The 12,980-nt window shown below is 30.7% G+C and overlaps 3 protein-coding genes across 3 annotated transcripts in view; 1 reads left to right on the forward strand and 2 right to left on the reverse strand.

Moving 5' to 3' along the window:
• The window catches only part of LOC106124017 (Krueppel-like factor 3), a 29,988-nt gene extending 26,136 nt beyond the window's left edge, over window positions 1–3,852 (reverse strand). The window contains exons 1-3 of the mRNA XM_013320454.1: window positions 3,400–3,852; window positions 2,461–2,728; window positions 124–179 (exon numbers count right to left, since the gene is read on the reverse strand). Of these exons, the coding sequence (XP_013175908.1) occupies window positions 124–135 (12 nt within the window). The 5' untranslated portion in view covers window positions 136–179; window positions 2,461–2,728; window positions 3,400–3,852. The remainder of the gene's footprint in view (window positions 1–123; window positions 180–2,460; window positions 2,729–3,399) is intronic.
• Window positions 3,853–4,217: 365 nt separating this feature from the next.
• LOC106124078 (tRNA pseudouridine(38/39) synthase) lies at window positions 4,218–7,334 on the reverse strand. The gene is made up of 9 exons (XM_013320532.1): window positions 7,139–7,334; window positions 6,940–7,070; window positions 6,616–6,817; window positions 6,305–6,474; window positions 5,695–5,903; window positions 5,469–5,616; window positions 5,037–5,189; window positions 4,591–4,742; window positions 4,218–4,353 (listed from the first exon to the last, which is right to left on the reverse strand). The coding sequence occupies exons 1-9, from the start codon at window positions 7,211–7,213 to the stop codon at window positions 4,295–4,297; spliced, it is 1,299 nt and encodes a 432-aa protein (XP_013175986.1). The 5' UTR covers window positions 7,214–7,334; the 3' UTR covers window positions 4,218–4,294.
• Window positions 7,335–7,615: 281 nt separating this feature from the next.
• The window catches only part of emp (epithelial membrane protein), a 58,063-nt gene continuing 52,698 nt past the window's right edge, over window positions 7,616–12,980 (forward strand). The window contains exon 1 of the mRNA XM_013321488.1: window positions 7,616–7,985. The gene's annotated coding sequence lies outside the window, so the exon portion shown is untranslated. The remainder of the gene's footprint in view (window positions 7,986–12,980) is intronic.

The raw sequence follows: 12,980 nt of genomic DNA on the forward strand, positions 1-12,980 counted from the left end.
CTATGAGCTAAGCTCTCCTAAATGTCTTGTACGTCCTGCATCTTTGAGTAACGAGTATGATAAAATATAGGGTTACGTTTTTACGATAATTTTAACTACATTCAAACACATTAATTTACTTACCATGTAAACCATTAAGCGCCTTTTTGCTGGTCCCCACAGTCATGTGCTTGTGTGCACTGCGAACAAAAACATTATTCTTATTAAAATATATTTAGCTAATTAAAAAACAAAAAAGGTTTTTATACATACGATTAGAACTTCTTTAAAAGGTGGACAGAGGTGTCAAATTAAAGGTGCATAGAATTTACCAATCTACAAACACGTACATACGTGTTAAGGATGTGTACTAAACTTCAGTTTGAATATTTTGTGAATATAAGTTTAAAATAGGATGAAGGTAATTTTCTAGCAGCGTACATGTTAATAAATATTTGTAAAAACATGTAAATTAAGGAATTTCCGTTTCATTAAAAACATTAAATAGCATTTAATAATTCACTTAAATACTATTATTTTAAGCTCTTTAATTAAGTTATTTTTAAGACGCAGTGAACCACCATTTAAACATGTTTAGCTAAATTGAGAAAAAAATTCTAAGCTATTTTGTACATTTCAGAAGCCCGTCGAAGTTATCCCTAGTAGTTTTAGGAAGTGATCTTTAGTAACTTAGGAATTATCTACTAATATTAGTTGCTTATACAATTTACATAGATATGTAGGTGACTTAGAGGTTTCAATTTACCAAGGACAAGTCGTGGTTAATATATCACCATATGGATGGCCCCAGTTTTATTATATTTACTTGATTGACTTAACTAGAAATAGTTTCACTATAAATTAAATCGTAGTTGTATAATATTTCAAAGTATTTCATCTGTAACGCAATTTTCCTTTTAGAATTTCTTTTTTTTCTCTCTTTATTTTTTTTAGGGACTTTCGTTCTTTTGAACATGTCAGTCCCATAACATTCAACTTAGGAAGTAATTACAACCACAAGTAAACAAGCAAGCAACAAAACTAAAAAAGTAATTTCTACAAAGCCTTTAGAACCATGATTCGGACTCCCTCTGCTAGATCCGACAATGGTTTGGCCAAGGAAGATTAGAATTTCTTGTAGTTGTAGCTTCGACAACTTTTTTTTAAAGTCAAAATTATACTGTTTATTTGTAAAAAGAAACAAGTAAACATTACTTAAAACATAGAATAAGAATCGAATGCAAGACAAGATTTACGAACGATAATACAATGTTGTAGTCAACATTGTTAAAGCAAATCATTGAGTTACCCCAGGTATTAAAAGTGACTCGATATAAAATGACAGCTCATCAAACGTGTTTCCATGTATGACAAAGTAATATACGAGTTTCATCTGATATTAAATAGATCCTGGTCTATAAAATCATACTAATCTTACTTCTTCTTACTTTAGATAGATGTACGTATGTTTGTTACGAGGTATCTCCGTAACTGCACAACGGATCTTGATTAAATTTGGCATAGATGTAGAACATAGTGTGGAAGAAAATATAGGCTACTTTTCAACTTTTTTAATTCTGCGCGGACGGAGACGCGGGCGACAGCTAGTATGTAATAAATAAAAGCCGATTTGCGTAAATGAATCCTCGGCTACTATAATGAGTTATGCAGGAATTAGTTTTGCAACTGTAATGAAATCGATATTTCTTTAAACGCCTTTATAACGAGTTTTCATTCACAAAAAAATTGAAACAAAAAAAAACAATGATTGGTTAGTTTAAAGGAAATGGATGCAATATTTAAATGATTACAATATTTTCTGAGTATTTTTCATTGAATAAACTTAAGGTAAATTGAATTCTAATTACTATTTAAATTTTAAAAAAAATCTTTAAAGGTGAAAAGGATGTAATAAAATAAAAAATTAAGCTGATAATTTCGGCTGGACAGGGGAAATACAACGCAAGAATGGAAAAGCCACATTCTTTTATTGAATCTTAGAAAATGCTGTTACTTAAGGTGTCCACAGCAACATTCCTCCACTTCAAATAAGTGATACTTAAAAACTTCACACCTTTAAGTAACAAAAACATATAACTTGGTATTAAAGATTTACATCACTTAAAAATGCGTCTTATTTCAATAGTATAAGATTTATTATTCAACATTTTCGTCTTAAATAGTAAAAACCGTTCATGTCACTTTGTGAATAAAACTGATATGGTATGATTGTTTTCCAAGTATAGTAGTGACTTAACTTTAGTACTGGATTCCAGATAGTATACAATTTCTTCACATACATATTAATCTCAAAGACAATCATTCTCTTTGGTGAAAAATATCATTGGTTGATAAAAAGAAAATAATAATTTAAACACATTCAATACCAATACAATTTTCAAATCCATCCCAAGCAGAATCGTCAGCAGTGAATGTGTTAATATCATTATTAATATTTAAAAACATGAAAGAAATACTTACAATGTGAAAAGTATGTTGAATCTTGAGCAGTGCAGAAGTAAAACTCATATTTAAATCTAATTATAAAAAAAAACTATATCTAATACTGGCCTTATTTATCTTAATATAAATCTACCCTCACATTTTGACTAAAAATTAAAACGTTAAATTATTTATTAAACGAAAATAAAAAGAACTAAAGTCACATAATCAAGATATCATGATATTTAGAATGTTTCATTGAATATCAACTTCTGTGTTCCATACTCAACGTTCGGCAAAGGTCTATCTGTAACAAAAAAAAATGTTTTTTAATACAAAACATAACATCTAATTACAATATACAAAAATCACCCATGAATATAGAACAATAAGGCTGACAATTATTAATTACTAAGGTACAACCATATTAAAGAATCATGAGATGAAATTATAGTACCTATAACACTCACTTTACTCTGTTGAGATATATGTCTTTTCATTCAATGAGTTAATACCACTGCATAAAGTCAAGTTTATTATTCTAGATGTCCCAATATACCATGTTTTGTTATTTAAACTTGTAAGATATTGGCTCATTCTTCATATATTTTCAACATTAACATCGGTGATACAAGCTTATGATACCATAGTTTATATTATAATATATACCACTAGATAACTTAGTAAAATAATAATGACATGTCAAAAGACATCTGCAATAATTTAAAAGATTGTAGATGTGTATTCTAGTTTTAATGGACAAAGAAGAGATAGAGAAAGATTTTGATTTTGGACAAATCAAAGTAAGAATGCAAAATACCACATTACTTGAAATATAAAGACTGGTAGGGTTAAGTAAAGGTAAGTAGTTAAAAAAAAGTTTCTTTTGTCTTAGATATCTAGAATATTATTACGAAGTTAATTTAATAATAGTCAAGTTTATAAGCCCTTACATCAAAATATATTTTAGTTACATACCTGATTTTATATTATTATAAAGGTTACAATGAAACCTTTGCCACGTATTTCACATAATTTAGCTAATCCACATTTAATGTTACTTTTTGTAACATTTAACCACCAAAAATCAGCGTCATTCATTGAAAAAGTTCAGTCCCATACGTCACGTAAATATTTTTATTGAACTGTCAAACTGGCACAACTGATTTACAGAGAAAACATTGGATCAAAAAAATAGACGAAACGGAAAGTTGAAAAATTAAAGATATCTTTTTTGTGCTGGTTATATTTATACCGGGAAGTTTTGTTTTAGCGTGCAATTATATTGAGTGCAATTTAACTTAAAAACACCGCTATACCGCCGCGGCGGCCTTCTAACACTGCATGGGTAGTACAGTCAGGTACAGTACGATAGTAAGTATATTACGGCGATTGCACCCACTCGCTTGGCCGGTTTACGCGCGCACTAGACAGGGCTAAGCACAATACAGATACAATGCCATAATAATTAAAAAGTTAATTATGGATTTTAAAATGCTATCAATTTCTACAAGTGAACTTGTTCTAACACTTTTATATTTTTTTTTAAGATACAAAACAACAAAGTTTGTATTTATTACGTTTTATCTTTTCAAAGTACCAAGAAATTATAAAACAAATTGAGAAGTCCTTATATTTCCATTAGCTTCTGAATTTTAAAATTTCTATGCTATCGCCATCTTTTGACAAGAATTATTTGTCATTAAAATTAAATAAATTCATATGAAAAACCAAGGAAGTAATTTTAGAAACAGATCTTTCAATGAAAAACAATGTTTATGAAGTATTTTTTGATAATGAAAATCTTTATTACACCTCGCGAATACATTAGTTGTTATTGCCTTGCCTACATTTTGATTACTGATATATATTTTTATTCGGAGTTAAGTTTTCTTTTCTTCTTGTAGTATTCTATTTTTTCTTCTAAACTCGCTGAAAAAAAATACGAATTTTATACCTTATTAATTTTATACATATTACATTTTATACCCCAGGTTTTGATGGATGGATGTTTGTGAGAATATATCTCCAGAACAGCTGCATGGATCTTAATGAAATTTTAGCATAGATGTACAACATAGTCTGGAAGAACACATAGGCTACTAAGTTTTTGATACCGCGCAGACGGAGTCGTGGGCGACAACTAGTAAAGAATAATTGATAACTTACTACATGTTTCTCTCTTCAATAAAGGTGTGTAAACCTTTGGTTTAACTCCTTGAAGCAAACAGTCAGTGTAAGGCAATTCTGAAATATCTTTTTGATTTAGTTTACAATATTCACGCTCCAACTGCTTAAGAACATCACAAATCATAGTTGTTCTGAAAAAAGAAAAAAAAATAGTTTCATCCCAACACATATAATTGGTAAATAGATTGCCGTTCATATCAACCATTGTACTATTGTATTTTAAAGTGATTTGTATAATAAAGGTATCTAATTTCCTGTATACGTATATTTTGTAACGAGAACAAAAAAAATCGTACAATGTCTATGGTCAAAATATTTCTATTTTTGAAAATTGAAAAATATATAAGATATAATAAAGATTTTTTAAGCCTTTCCAAACTTACTATTTTTCAGATATTTTTTTTTCAACAATTATCGATACTTACTTTATACTATGTAGTGTCCAATCACTTTGCAGTATTGTTATAACAGACTTGAGTTCATCAAAATCGTAAATCCATTCATTAGAGTTCTCTAAATCATAGGAACAATGAAATAGATTCAATGGAAGATCCAACGCCATGTTGTATTGTGGTTTTCTAAAACATATATAATAATAATTAAATACACATACAATTTACAATTTGTATATATCAAAAAATCCCTAAACCATTGGTTGGATTATAAAAAACTTTGTTAGGATATGTCAGGTTAAAAAAAATAATGTAAAAAAAAATTTGCAATTATTCTTTGTCTTTTTAGTTTATTTTTTCACACTATTTCAACATAATAAGCCTGTTATTAATATAAAAATAATAAAATAGTTGCAAATACAGGAGATGACATATTACTTTAGAAGTATAAGAAATGTTACAGACCTCGGATTGTTTTCAACATCCAATAATTTAGACATAATATCTGGCTCTTCCTTTCCATTCCCAATAAGCAGTAATAAGCCCATAATGCATCTTATTTGATGCCAAAGAAAAGCGTTTCCTTCTATTTGTAGACAGTACATAGATGTAGCTGAAATTCAAAACAATAAATGTTTAATACAAGTTAAAAAAAAAAACAGAATGTCAGCCACGTTATTAGTACACTTACGTTGATCTGTATAATTTCTATCTACTGGAATTATATCAGCTTTAAATATTTCTCGATAAAATTCTGTAACACCATTTCCTACATCCATTTTGCACAAATTTCGAAAATCTTTCAAACCAATGATATAACTGCAGGCTTCTTTCATTTTGTCTAATTTGAGATTTAATCGTGGGAAGTAATATTTGTACTGACGCTTCTTGCAATCAAACCTATATAAGAAAGGGAAAAATATCTTAGTAACATTATAAATGCAATGTCATGGATAAATGGAAGGTTAATGTATGTTCGTGTAAAAGTATCTTCAGAATGCATCAATCTTTCTTCATAAATGTAGAACATAGTCTGGAAAAACACATCGGCTACTAATAACTAATATAATAACTAAAACAAGTATTTGTTAATTCCGCGCAAAGGAGTCGCGGGTCACAGCTAGTTAATTTTTAAAGATCAAATGGGAACTATGTGATAGCAGAGTTAAATCATAAATTTGTAGATCCTCCTAGATTAAAAGGGTTATTTTCCACCGAAGCAAATCCAATTGCTCTGAAAATCATTTACCAAATTAAATATGGTGGGAAAGGAAATGAAGACTACACTATTATTATTTTACCTGGCACTGTAGTCAGGTTTATCATCAGGTATTGGCATCCATGCTACAGCACGAATATCTTTCGGAAGAAGGCGGTTCAATGTCTTACAGTATGGCAACTCTGAATTTAGTGATTCTAGAGTATTCTGTTGGTCTGAGGAATGCTTGCTTCTAAGGGTAATTGATATGACCTGAAATATTTGTTTAGCAACTCATTTACTTTTTAAATGTTGGAACAAGCTTTGTCTATTTTCTTTCTGTAGTTTCCAATATATGTGTCATATACTTAATATTGCTTTATGAATAAAATATAAAAATGAGGTTTTAATTACCTGACCAAAAGCACTGACACCTTTATCAGTTCGTCCACACCTGTGATATTGGGATGTTTCTCGACTTTCTATTAAACATGACTTGGTCAGGGCATTAAATAAATGATGTTCTATTGTTTGTGTTGTATCCTCCTGCACTGCCAGCCCTTGATAGTTCCAACCAAAATATAATATTCTTAAAAGTACTCTCCTGAAGTGACATCTGAAAGTTATTAATTACTAAGTTATTATTTATTGTGTTAAATGAGTGATTTCCAAGAATCCACTTAGATTTAAGTACAGTTATATCAGTTATATATGGGATAACATAAAAAAATATCTTACTTCTTAAAATCAAATGGCCTTTTGTTAACTTCTGCGCTAGATTTCGGCTCATCTCCATTGCCTCTCTTACTTATTATATTTTTTAATTGTGAATTATGAGCTTCTAATTGTATTATTTTATCAACTAAGTCCTAAAAAAAACAAGATTAACATAAGCACAAGAAATGTAATAGGTTATGTTACTTAAAAACAAACTAACATTTTTGTCCCAATTAAGAAGTTCTTCACGAGTTATGTTTTTTGTATTATTCCGTTTTGGCGGAAGTTTAGCCATTAAGATATACTTTTTTGTTAGGTTTATTTGAAACTAACAAGATTTCAATTAGGTTTGATTAGTTTGCCTAATTAATTTCCCTCGTATATTTTGGTAACAATTTTTGATATCTGTCACTGTGTAGTACCAGTCAACTGTAATGATAAGCAAAACACTTGACGCTCAGTGCCATCTATTGACACATATTTGTAATAGCTGAACTTTTTGTTTAAAACAATTTTATTAAGTTTTTTTTAAATAGTTATAGATGTCGCTGTCTTATATTTTCCATAAAATGTTTTACTGAAAAATTTATGAAGGTAGATTATTTGTTTGGTGATTATTCTACGATTGACTGAGTAATTTTCAAGTAGATGCACATTTCAAATCATATTTTGGTAAACTAACGCAAATAATTAATCTGTGAATAAGTTAAAAAGACACTCTTGGTCTGATATTTCATGAAGAGACCATCGTTAATTGAATTATGTATATATCATTTGAAGTTTCGTTGTTATCAATAAAAAGTGCCGTTTGATACACGCAGACTTGATTAAAAGTTAAGCTTAGCTGCTGCTCAAATATTAAATCGCGTCGTTCGTCAAAAAAGAAAAATAATGAAAATGTGGCGCCAACATTTTGACAGTTGTCAGAACCCTTCAGTAAATGTCGTGTAAAATTTATAGTGTGAAATGTCGTTTGATAAATGTATTTGAAATAATAGACTTTGTGTTTTGAGAAACATAAAACAAATATAGTATTGAAATATTAACCAGGATTTTCGTAGTTGCTGGTAAGTTGCATTATATTATTTCTTAAGCATGCTAAATATATATTTTGTCAGCTGTTTTGAAAAATTACTCGTCATGGTCATGGGTACCTAAGTCAAATTGATGTTCTGCAGTTCAGCTCACGGTTCAAACGTGTGAAGCTAATCATTGAACCGGCTCGCAGCTTAGCTTAATCTGTACCTGCATAGTTATGATATAATTTGCGTTTCGATTTGCGAACTGCGTGTCACTAGGCCCAAATAATTATAGTACATGGCGATGAGCTTTATGATGCTAATTTAGTTGTTAAGCCAGCAACTCAATGGATCAAGCCCATTAATATGAACTGAACTTTTGAACCGATTCAGAGTTGATATATACATACACGTCTAGTCCTTGTAGGCACGTCAACACTGATTGCAATTATATAAACATAATAATGTTTTTGTTTTATTTAATTTAATACTGCCCTTTGTGAATGCCTTGCGACTGCATGTTGTAAAATTCCGATATAAAATAGAGAAATCAATTTTAAAATATTACTTTTAAATTTCCGTGCATTTAATATTAAAATGTAACAAGAAAATGTATCATTGCATTGACTTAGTATAACTATGCGAGGTAAATCATTGAACCTGAAATGGAAAACGCATTTGAAGGTTAGCCAGTATATTATATATATAGCGATATAGAAATGTAGGTTAATAGTATCAATGTTAATTGTGTTAGGTACATTTGCAATGACTTTGTTAAACTTTTTAAATTTATACACCTGGCAGGTATCACAAAATTGTCTACGATTTGAAATTCGACGATTAGATGCTGATTAATTACAAGCGGTTGCCCGCGACTTCGTCCTCGCTAATGTTTAAAAAAACATAATTAGTAGCCCACGTGTTCTTCCAGACTTTTTATCTATGTCAAATTTCATCCAAATCCATTCAGCCGTTCTAGAAAAACCTTGTATGCGATTTTTTCGTTAATTTTTAATAGCAAAATGTGAAATGATTCGTAAACGTCATATTGCTAAGATATAAACAGATTAAAAATGACGTGTTCGTGTTTCAAAAATAGTTTCTTATTTGAGGACATATTTCCTGTATTTGTGGATAGAAGTAGATTAAAATAGTCATTACTGATGTTACGAAAGGCGTTGCGTTACTCGGTTGCAGCACTAGCACGTAATATTCTTAACTAAGTCAAAGCGTTAAACCCGACTGAGATTTATGACGTCATATGACTCATCGGTTTATAGAAAATTGGTGCTACTGCGTAAATGTCCCTTATGAAATCGTTAGATTTCAAGTGAGGTGTTTTTTTTATTTCATAAGGTGGCAAACGAGCGAGTGGCTACCTGAAATCGCTGAAATAGCGAAGTGACTGTTGCCCAGAGACGTGCGCAATAGCATATGCGTTGCCTACCTTTAATCGACGGAGGAGAGGAAGCTCAGAAAGAAAATATTTTCCCTTCATCCTCTATCCTATTTTTCCTCTCATCCGGAAAATTCATTTCCGCTTCCCATCTTTTCCTTATAAGAAAAAAGAAATTAAAAAAAGGGTGGGAAGGGAAGAGGACTAAATTAGGCTAATAATTATTGTGTCAACTGTAATTGAGTTTTAAATTATTTCTCCGTTACAGTAAAGAAGTAGTTGATCAGCTATCAAAAGAAAAGTTTCTCTTTCACAGTTGTTTTCTGTTTCTAATGACATTTTAAACGGTTGTTCTCATAATCTGGTGCAAAATACAAATCCCCAGTGCAATGAACAACAGAACACACGTGTAATTATGTTTAAATATAAACATTTGTGATATAATCCAAGTCGATTACGTCTTGACTGTATGAAATGGAAAGTTGTTCTTACAAGACGCGTAAACAAAACTTGATCAGAATGCATTCAGTATGTCCTTATTAATGAATTAAAACGAGTAATATTAATTTACGTAAACGTAAGCCTACGTAAATCCTTTTTAGACGTAGTAGAGACTATAATTTGCTGCCATTATTTTTTTTTAATTTTAGTTATCTTTCTTCTTACTAATATTATAAATGCGAATGTTTATATGGATGTATGTTCGTTTGAAGGTATTTCCGAAACAGCTTAATGGATCTGACTGGAATTTGGCATTAGAACATAGTCTGGAAGATCACATAGGCTACTTATTAAGTTTATTTTTAATTCCGCGCCGACGGACTCGCGGGCGACAGATAGTTATCTATATATGGTCTGTTATATAAAATGATACAATTATCTTATAGTTTGATCCATGCAACAATTAACTTTATACTAATAAAATTAGTGATGGCCGTAGCTTTCTATCACCGTTGGCCCTACCACGTATCCATATCTCGTGACTTGCGTGCAAAGTGATGCACGTACGAGTTGAGGTCGTAGTTGCGCGACTGACCTCCATCCGGTTGGAGTCCGGAGTTGGAGACACTTGGTCTTACGAAACTGAACATTGGAGGTCAATTGCCCCACATGTGATGGGAAAGACCGACAATACTCTTGGCTAGGTTATATTTGTATTGATGTCCTCACAATGCTTTTATTTCGATATATAATTTATTCGATATTTCCAAATTCATATACAGAGTTTGTGAAATTTTCAATTATCATATCTTATTAATATTATATATACCAATGTTTAGATGGATGGATGTTTGAAGGTATCTTATAGAACGGCTTAACGGATCGTGATGAATTTTGGCATACATATAGAACATAATCTAGAAGAACACATAGGCTATTTATAAAGTATTTATTTAACTCCACGCGGACGGGATCGAGGGCGACAACTAGTATCACTATAAAAATATAATAGTCATGTATATTCTCGTACTTAGAATAGACTTAACGTTATGAGTAGTTCATCTTCTGTTTTTGATTTTATTCACCACTTTTGCGTATACTGATTCCACAATTTGACGGATTATCGATTGCACAAATAGCGTAGCACATAACCTAGTCCCGGTTTTACATTTTTGTCAATACAAGGCCTTGCCTTGACGTTGTTACCTATTATCGTATCACAATTCCGACACCTGTAACGCTGTAGTAATTACACTTTGACCAAGACATTTATGTTGATAATTACAAAGTTCTTTTTCTTAACTACGAGCTATTAAGTCCATTATAGACATGCAAACTTACAAACACTCGTGGTTGCGTAATATCTCCATTTTCTATCAAGTATATTCAACTAAGAAACGAAAGATGATTTGTTTATAACTACCACGTCATAAGTAACATTTTGATTATAAGTTTTTTTGCTGCTATGAAATTAATATAAATATATGCGTAAGCATTCACGAATTAAGTTAATAACCATTCGAACGATCTTAAATTGACGATCGACGATCTCGTACGAAGTTCATCATTCGATTTATTTTACAAAAAATGTATTTTTTTCTTCATACAGATAGTTACCGAGTTACATATAATCACTAAAACTATGTTATTGAAGCTATGTTGTTAGTGGTAAGCGTGAAACTGAGCACCATCTCGTGCGCGACCGCATAATTAAGTCGGCAACCAGCGCGGAAACTGCAAAACTCTCCAAACATGAAGTAGTCGATCATTTCACATATTGTATATCAGACAATTTGTCTCATACAAATCAACTTCAAATCAATGTTATTCTTTCCTATTAATATTATCTTAGAGTAAATTTAACGGGATATTATTAACCCAGGGTTTCCAAGTACAAAATCTCGCATTAAAAATATCGTCATCTCTGTCATTATCTTTGACAACACTATATTTATTTTATTTTATTAATATATTTTAAACGCAAATTTACAGGGTTTAAAGGTCGATTTTTTTTTGTGTGAGAAAATTATTGCATTAAGAAATTTTCTAGGTGGCCTTATTTCTGTTTTAAAAGCTTATAGCGGCTTAAATAAATGACATAATTTGTAATAGTAACCTAATTGTGAAAACAGCGATTTAACTTTATCTACGCCGGATGAATCTTATCTTGTTTATTCAAGACATTGCAGGGATTAAGTAAATTAGGTCATAATCCTTTAAATGGGAGATTAAACTGAGACTCCTGACCTAAAGATCTTTATCCCTTCTATCAAAACTTATTGCCCAATCTATTGCACACTTGTCTGTCCAATACATATGTTTTGGATTTTATGCCGTTGACGTAATATATGTCAAAATATGTGTCCATATTCAGGTGTTTCTTGCATCCGTTTTTGTTAAGATTTCTCACAAAATTATAATTCATATCTTACATTGTAAGGATATTGATATCATAGTTGGTTAATTAAACGACTGTTTGTTTCATTTTATCATCATCATCAACCTGCCCTTATTGAGGGTCGGCACAGTATGTACTACTCCTCCATACATCTCTATCAGCCGTCATATCTTAGTCTACCCCCTTCCTACGCATATTCTCTTTCACACAGTCATTCCATACTTTTTTTGGTCTTCCTCTACCTTTGTAGCCATCCACATTTTGTTTTGTTTGTTTCATTTTATATTGTATTTATTTGCATTAATTCAAATTGAATTATTTATTTTATCGTCTTGAATACTTCGCCTTTCAAGATTATGTTAGTCATTCACATCTGGCAGCTTCAAAATAATTATCTTGACAATGAATACACAGCGGCAACGGCCTTAGATCTGTTTATATGATGTCAATGTTACTTCCTACATTCTTGTCATCAGTCAAGTAATGCCAAGTTCGATCTTAAGTAAAGTTAAGATTGAACTTGGCATTACTTGACTGTAATTTTGTGGCGACTCAAAATATATATTGACTATATAACGTGTACATATGATGTCACTAATTATCTATTCGTTAATTTTGATCTTTTACTAATGGACTGTAAATATGTTTTCATATAAAGCCTCTTTAATTGTGATAGTTGTCCAGTAAAGTATTTTTTTTATTCAAGGACATATAATTTTAATAAAAGCATATGTAAATTAGTGCTGTTGATCTTGCATGTTTTAAGTGAGATTTTCAGTACTATTATATTTTACTTCTTGCTAATATT

The sequence above is a fragment of the Papilio xuthus genome, unplaced genomic scaffold (genome assembly GCF_000836235.2).
Source record: "Papilio xuthus unplaced genomic scaffold, Pxut_1.1 DF825946.1, whole genome shotgun sequence".
In the NCBI taxonomy this organism is placed as follows: Eukaryota; Metazoa; Arthropoda; class Insecta; order Lepidoptera; family Papilionidae; genus Papilio; species Papilio xuthus.